This window comes from Bactrocera dorsalis, chromosome 5 (genome assembly GCF_023373825.1).
Source record: "Bactrocera dorsalis isolate Fly_Bdor chromosome 5, ASM2337382v1, whole genome shotgun sequence".
NCBI classification, from domain to species: domain Eukaryota; kingdom Metazoa; phylum Arthropoda; class Insecta; order Diptera; family Tephritidae; genus Bactrocera; species Bactrocera dorsalis.
In genome coordinates, this window is record NC_064307.1 from 39,475,115 (window position 1) to 39,483,639 (window position 8,525).

At 33.4% G+C, this 8,525-nt stretch overlaps 1 protein-coding gene across 9 annotated transcripts in view; it reads left to right on the top strand.

Annotated features, from left to right (window-relative positions):
* LOC105225287 (calcium-binding protein E63-1) overlaps nucleotides 1-8,493 on the top strand; it is a 141,213-nt gene extending 132,720 nt beyond the window's left edge. For all 9 annotated transcript variants that reach the window (XM_049458944.1, XM_049458943.1, XM_049458952.1 and 6 more), the window contains 2 exons: nucleotides 1,918-2,066; nucleotides 7,828-8,493. In XM_049458944.1, coding sequence (XP_049314901.1) covers nucleotides 1,918-2,066; nucleotides 7,828-7,850 — 172 coding nt within the window. In that variant the 3' untranslated portion in view covers nucleotides 7,851-8,493. The remainder of the gene's footprint in view (nucleotides 1-1,917; nucleotides 2,067-7,827) is intronic.
* Nucleotides 8,494-8,525: the final 32 nt, after the last annotated feature.

Consider the following 8,525-nt stretch of genomic DNA (forward strand, 5'->3'; position numbering starts at 1 on the left):
TGTACGAGTACATAAATGCAACAAACTCTGCTATCTCTCTTTTATATCGATTCTTAGAATCTCGCCCGAGCTTAGTATTAATTAAAGGCGGGCCAATAATAAATAAGGACTATGGGTTTGTGTATTATCAGGTGTATGGCTTCTGCTACTATAAGTATCGATGTTAAAGCGCTGCATATTCCTACATAAGCTTTAACGTACAGTTAAACAAAACAAAATACACATATATATAATATTGCATATATATGCCATATATATATGCACAAACTTGGTCTATTAAACTGCTTTAGTTTGAATTTATTATGGTTGGTCTTTATACCTAGAGTCACCATAAATGCTCAGCACTAAACCGCAAATGTTTTCTGGCTGACGTCATTTCACTCCCTTGCTGTCATGAGCAGACATTTTTCAGTTTTGCAACCGCTATGCAAGTGCAGGCAAAAGAACCGGCTTAAAACACACTATAAGTAAGCCAGTGTAATGTATTGGACACAGAGATATTTCCGTTTCTTTTGTTTAGCTATGGTTTGGCAGTAAATTTCTGCTTCCGGTGGCCTGTCACGTTTGTGTACGTGAAGTAAAACCTTAATTCATAATACTTCGAACTGTGAATTATGGAATTTTTACTACATAACATATACATACATACAAATACCTTGCATTTAATTAAATTTTAAATGTGGAAATTGAAGTAAATTTCAAAACTATTAAGCTATAACTCTGAAAAAACTAAAAAGACGCGACATTTTAATTAATCAAATTTAAAAAGCAGGTACGAATTTATCTTATACTATCTTAGCAAATAACGAGAACTATATCTGCAAGAGTTCGCACTTCAGTTATAAAAACAATGAATAAATAAAGGAAATCAGGTAATGATCACGCCCACCTCCCATAAAGTACTGCGTCGAATGTCTTTAGAACTGAAGTGTTTTCACTCATTCGGACTACATGACCTATCCAGCGTAACCGCTGTCTCTTAATTGGTTGAACTATGTCAATTTCTCTTTAAGGATTGGAATGGCCCACTTTTGAATGTAATATCATATCACAAAAACTACTCGACTAATTTGAATTAACCAGCCTGGTTTGAACACATAGGGCCGAAGTAAATCCTATAAGTTTCTTAAGGATCTACAAGAGCACAGCGGTTCAAAATAATGTCTCGATCAGCGCCCTAAATAGTGCAAGCATTAATTGTTGCCAATTGGTCTCGAAACAATCCCATCTTAACTCCCTGCCGTACTTTGGATCCGCCACCCGACCACAATGAGACATCACATTAAAATAACAAGAGGTCAGTTCTGCCTGAATTTGGATTTAAACCACACCAACCAAGAATTGGAGCGAACTCCAATGATTTACTTCTTCCCGTGGTAGCAGAATTTAGTCTCTGGTCAGACCTTATAGCCGAAACTACTTCCAGTTGAGCACCCACTCAACTCATGACAGGTACAGCATTATTAACTGTACGGCACAGCCTTTACAGAAAACGTAAGGCATTCTGTGGATTAAAATTTAAACTCTGATCCCTAGACCCGCTGGCTGGACATTCTCCCGGCAGTCGGATCTATGTTACGTAAAAAGAATGGATCCGGCCAAGAACTGTTAACTCTACCACTATAACAGCAACTGTAAAGAGAATAAGCCATATTTTCTCTGTTTATAATCCGAATGTTGCAAGTTTCTGTCAGTATTGTTAATTTTATTCAACTGTCTATAAATATAAAATAGAGTTTTACTCTAAAACCCTTAGATACAATTCAGTTATATCATGAGTGCTGAAATATACCATCTGAATTTGAACTGAAAGATCAATTTTCATATAGAGGTTCTGAGCCAGATACTCTAATCAGTACACACAGCGTAAACTTACACAATAATTTAACTTGATTTTATTTGTTTTTTTTTTCACAGAGTATTTGATCGTGACGGCAATGGCTTCATTACCCGCGACGAGCTGCAAACCGCCATGGAAATGATTGGAGAACCCCTCTCAGAAACGCAACTCACACAATTATTGGCCATAGCCGATTTGGATCAAGACGGCCGAATTAATTACGAAGGTAGGTCAATTAAGCACACTTCTTCACACAAACACACAAAGAATGCTATGTCTAACCATATCACAGTTGCACGTGTATAAATATGTGTGTGAAATGCAATATTTTGCAAAAAAGTTGTATGCAGTAATTTTACAGTGCATTAACCTAAACACGACAAAGGTCGTCTATGACGCACATCGCTACAACACGAACACACTGAAAAAAACGTGCGCATATGCATAAAATAACAATTATATAGATATATATGCGTTTGTGTATATATTTGCATATATGTATGTGTGTAAATATAATATGTGTTTATTGAATAAACTCTTAAGATTTTAATCTGAAAAGTTGTAATAACATTTTCGCGTTATTATTCAAGGTTATGCCACCCTTGCAATGTTGGGGCTTAGCATAAAGGATATAAATATTCACATACATACATAAATACAAATTTATTTATATAAATAAGTAAAGATACTGGGAACATGATGACCAAAGAAATAAAAGAAGTTATAATAATAATTATAATAATATCGTTATAAAAATTAGTCATGAAAATTAAACAAATATTCCAATACATAATACTTTGTATGTATACATATATAAAATATTATATGAATTATCAATTATGGGGCAATTTTTATTTCAGAATTTATGTATACCCACTTGCAAGTCAGAAAAACTGTTTTTCTTTGTAATTTTTTTAAGAAGCATTTTATTTAATAAACAAAAAAAGAGGGGCTAAGTTCGAGTGTAACCAAACATTTTATATTCTCGCAAATTGCAACGATCAAAGCCGGAAAAAACTCTTTTCAATCTTCCATAACATAGCTGACAGGTCGACAAATATTTTCGGTTAAAAGTTCGTTATAGAAGCTGAGGTTCATATATTCGGTATATGGGGGCTAGAATAGTTTGGGTTCAACTTTGAGAGTTTCTTGAAATAAGCTGGACTCGAAAGAACTATTACTAAATTTACTAACTGTTTTGTTGTAAAGTTTTTTCCAATCAATGTAATTGGCTCTTGATTTGTATGCTGGATAGTGAAAGAATAAGATGGGATTTAAAATTGTGTTAGTTATATAGTATGTGAAGTAGGCATGGTTTTTGTCTAATATCGCCAATATCTGCACTGTAATAAAGGAAAGACAGGATAATATTAGCTACTGAATTTGGTTGAAATCGATCGAGTAGGTCACGAGATATGGGGTTTCGCCTGAATGTGGGCGACCAAAGTTGACACCGGGTCCTATAAAGCCCTCTTGAACCAACCTGAGTTAAAATCGAATGCCTCTGACGCCTTTAGATATTGATTTAGCACACTTTTAATACATAAAAAAACCGTTATATGGAGAGTGGAAGGAGTTATAATCCGAACTCGACTATTTTTGTTAGGTTAGGTATGCCAAAGAAATTTGCCCTCAGCGAGTTTGGTTATTAAAACTTGAATGGGTTGGGAGTCATGCTCATTAAAAGAATTAGAGAGCGGGACCACGACCACTTTTTAATTTGTAACATAAATACTCCTTGCATGGCAAGAAATATATATAACAAGTTTCATAAAGATATCTCAATTTGTATTTAAGTTGTCGCTTGCACGGATGGACAGATAGGCAGTCACTCAGAAAGCAACTCGTCTTGACAGCATGATCATTCATACATTCGATAGCAAAAAATACATTTTTTTTAATTGACGAATGGATATAACTCCTTAAATTCTATCAAAGAGTAAGTTTTTAGGAAAATTAGCGAATTTTTTCTCAGCATAGTATCCTTTTGACTCAATATACTTAAGCTAGCGGTGTTCCAGCTATTTTTAAACGTCTAAAGGTCTACCAAGTAACCCTCCGAGGCGGCGATGAGGTCCTCATTTGACTCAAATTTCTGTGCTTTGGACTCTGGTCTAGTGAACTAGTGGTTTCATGTTTCATCCATAGTCGGCGGTTTTAACGGCGGATGAAGTGGTCTCACGTTTTTACTTGTTGTCTGGAAAGAACAAACATGACACCCACCCATGTTTACTAATTGTTTTCTCAACTCCAATATCTCGTTAAGGTTATGGGCCACACGGTTTTTTGAGATGCCTACTCTTATAATAATATTGTGTTCCTTTGTACCTGAGCGTGACTTAATAAAAACGTATGGTTTATATAGGTATACATATTAGGGTGATTCAAAAAAAAAATATTTTTTTTTCGTTTGGTACTCGGAAAAATAGGTTCCTAGACACCTCTAAGAAAGCCTCTCCAAGCATGAGTTCTTAATTGTAACGGGAAGGTCCTCCTTCTTACAGTTTTCTATTTTTTCTTATTATCAGATAGAAAAATTTATATCTCGCTTCCAACTACTTGAAAAAATATCTTGTTCCTTAGATTTTGTAGGAAATTGAATGCTCTACAAAAAAGATCTCCAATGATTTTTTCGTAAACCCAACCGTTTAAAAGATATTAACAGTTAAAGTTTAATTCTTTTTGGGAAAACTTTTTCTTCCTTATGAATTTTATAACTCAATGAAAAAAAAAATCATGAATCCATCCTCCAAGCAAAAGGTGTCTAGGAACATATTTTTGCGAGTACCAAACGAAGAAAAAAATTTTTTTTGAATCATCCTAATACATACATATATATCCTTTTCTACAATAAAAAACTGTTTTAAAATAAAAGTTCGTTTCATTACAAAGTAATTTCGAAATCTCAATATAAACTTTCACTTTTCCACACTCATTTCGCGATCCTCTCTTTTCTTTTTATAAGATTTTTGCTTATGCCAGAACGATACAATTTGTGCTAATTATTATTGCACAAATTATGAAGTTAACGAACCGACCGGCGTCTTTGGTAAATATGTACAAACATAACAGTGCACAGACGGCACTGACACTTGCTTTCTAAAAATAAGAGCCTTCTGCAAGCAGACGCTTACGTACATATGACGGTAATGTGTTGATGAGAATTCTTAAAACAAACAGCGGCGACAAGTGCACAAGCAGACATACATATGTACACATCTACACAAATCAGCATAATACTAGTGATTTGAAGTAAAACATTTTAACGCCGCCTTTTGATGAACGGTTGAATGACATGTGACCCTTGCTTTGAGTGTTGCATGCTGTCAAACGTTGACGGCTGGCGCTAGAGAGGTTACTAACCCGAAATACATGCTCATATATTATAACATTCCTCATGTATGCTCTATGGGGCGTAATGAATAGCTCTTATTCTTAGCTCTTTTTATTGACTCCTAAATGTGTTTCTAGTTCACTCCTTTTTAACTCATTTGCCATGTCCCATGTAATATTAAGGAACGGAGAAGTGTTTAATCACATAACTTTAACAATTCTTTTCTGGTATTTTCAAGTATGATTAATCCGACATAAATATCCTAATGAGATAACTTTTCCAACGTTTGATATTACACTTGTATTTCTGAGATTAAGTGCCTTTAGTTATCTGCTTTTTTCATTTATTTCATTTACACGTTTTCTAATTTGTCAATGTGATTCCGATAATTCGGTTTGTACGGCAGGTATAATCTATAGTGGTCCGATATAAGCGGTTCCGACAAATGATCAGCTTCTTAGAGAAAAAGGACGTAAGCAAAATTTGTAATTGATATCTTACTAAATGGGGAAATAGTTCTCGTATATACTATCTGACGGGCACACAGACGACTAAATCGATTCAGCTCGTTCCGCCGATCATTTATTTTATAGATTAAACTTAATACATCCTGTTCATAATATAATAATCCGAATATTATTTTCGCTATTGCTTTTTAGGTCCGTTAAGGTTGATTAGACATCTTAGTTAGGAAACAACAGGCCACTTTTAATCAAATTGGGTATATAACTTTACCTTGCAAACCTCTATAGTTTAAACACCGTTACCTGGTATTTTATCTCACTTTTAGACCCTTCTATATCTTTCCGCAGACCCAAAATACCAAATATTGTATAATAATTTTTTATCGTCAAAGACTTTAGATCCTAAGAAAGATATCTTAATATAATAAATGCTTTCAACTCAGCCGGACAACATTGAAAATTGAAGCATTTGTTACATCATTTCGCCGAAATCCTGGAAAGGCAGTTAATTTTCTTACTTAATATTTCTTTCTAATTTCACCTTGGTGAAAAGATTTGGAAGGTTCTCAGGCATACACGAATTTTCTCGATGTTAAAATTTTACTTGTGAACATAAAATTTCATAATGATATTAAATAAAATTAAAAATTACTTAAAAATTAAAAATTGCTTAAAAAATTAAAAAATTATTTTCCATCAAATCCTGAAAAAATTCACTAGTTTATCTGTAACGGTTGATTTAAAAACAATTTTTTAACAAAAGTACCCAAAATTTTCAATTAAAAAAAATTATAGTTAATATTAAAATTTTTAAAAATAGTTTGGTGGATAAGTTCCTGAATGCACCTACTTAAAAAAAATATACATGGGCTTAATTTTTGTTATCAAATAGACAATTGGGGTCCACTAAACGTGATCTGGCTCAACTGTAACTATACCCGGTAGTTTTTCTGGTTTCTGAAATAATAAGCTTTTATGTTTTAAAAGCATTTTCTATCCACTTAATAGTTGATCTGTTTTACGACCGGCTTATGTATATAAATAATTTTCGGGAACTTCTAGACCTACATATGTATTTACCATATATTGTATATTGTGATATTATCCGATTAACGTTGGGATCTACAAGTTTAAAGGAGAGCTTCTAGAGTAATAGCCTAAAAAATCTAAAATACTACTGTTTCAATCGTTCCTTAAATATTACGGATATACTCGTATATATAGTATTTGTAAATATTTAAGAATATAAACTAGCATAAGAAACATATCAAAAATTGTTCACGTTGAATGTGATCTCGAAAAGCGACAAAAAAGGCTTCGGCTGGACGAAACATAAAAAACTTCTCTTGAAGAACCAAAGCCGCTCGACCTTCCCAAGTGACATCGCATCGCTCTATGGTCTCATGAAAAGATCCAAGAAGATCCGACGATTTCGAGCCAAGTTTTGTTCAGCGATGAAGCCCTTTTCTGACTCAATGAGTATGTAAACAAGCAAACTTGCTGCATTTGGGACGAAAAGTAACGTGAAGAGATTCAAGAGCTGCCATTTTATCCAGAAAAACAAGCGTTTGTCGTGTCCATATTTCTTCAAAAGTGATACATGTGAAACCATAACCGTCAAGTGTAACCGTTATCACGCTATGATAATCGATTATTTGATGCCTGAAATTGAAGCACGTGTTCTCGGCGACATTTGGTTCCTACATGACGGCGCCGCTTCCCATACAACGCATCACTCATTAGAGTACACTTTGTTGAGCTGATAATTTCACGTTTTGAGCCAGTCGATTGGCCACCAAGATCGTGTGATATCACACCGTTAGAGTTTTTCCTGTGGGGATATGTAAAGTCTAAAGTATATGTGAACAATCCTGCTTCGATTTACGTCTTGGAGCAAAACAACACGCGTGTCATTCGCCACTTACCAGTCGAAATGGTCGAACAAATGATCGAAAATTGGACTCAACATTTGAAAGAGATAATCTTCAAAAAATAAATGCCAAAAATTGTTCTTTCAAATAGTAATAAACATTACCCATTAAACCTGAAGTTTCTGTGTTTTTTCTTAAAAAAAAAGTAGGGAACATCAAAATGGATAACTCTTTATAATTTTCCACTATCTTTTGCCATATTCCTTATTATATATCTACAAATTTCTAAATATGTTTTTTTATTCTCTTTTCTTGCAGAATTTACGAGACTTTTACTTTAAAGTGATGAACATCCATAAAACTGAGCATACATACTTACAAATATATATTAGCGAAACAACAGCAAGCAAACTACAATGTCAACAACAAATATATGCAAAAGTTTATATACACACATACATATATATTTACAACAGTGCAGCATACTCAAGTTACATAAGTACTAAGCAGAAATATGTTTAATATCGAACTCTTCTTGACAAAAACAAAAACAAAAACTAAATAAAAAACACAATTTTGTAAGTTTGTCGGCGTTTATCTGCTGGACCAGAAGCAAGACAAGCAGCAGCGGGAGGGTGGTGCAACAACAAACTCACACATACATATAACACATATGTATCGGTATGGCTGTTGGAAGAGGACCACGAAAGTCACAAAAGATTAACATTTTAGTTAATAAGTTGTTAATTTAAAGCATTAAATTTATTTATGTATAGTTTCACACATACAAAAAAAAAACAAAAACACCAACACACAAACACACAAACAATGATAAACACATATACCTATAGTTAGTTTAAGTTAATTTTTAATTGTAATAAAAGCAGTACAGTAATGTGAAAGTGAATAGCAGCGTTTTGTAAAGAAATTAAGATTTTGACATTTTGTTATAAAATTATGAATATGAAATTTAATTAAAATATAACAATTTAAAAATTAAAGAAATTATTCAATTA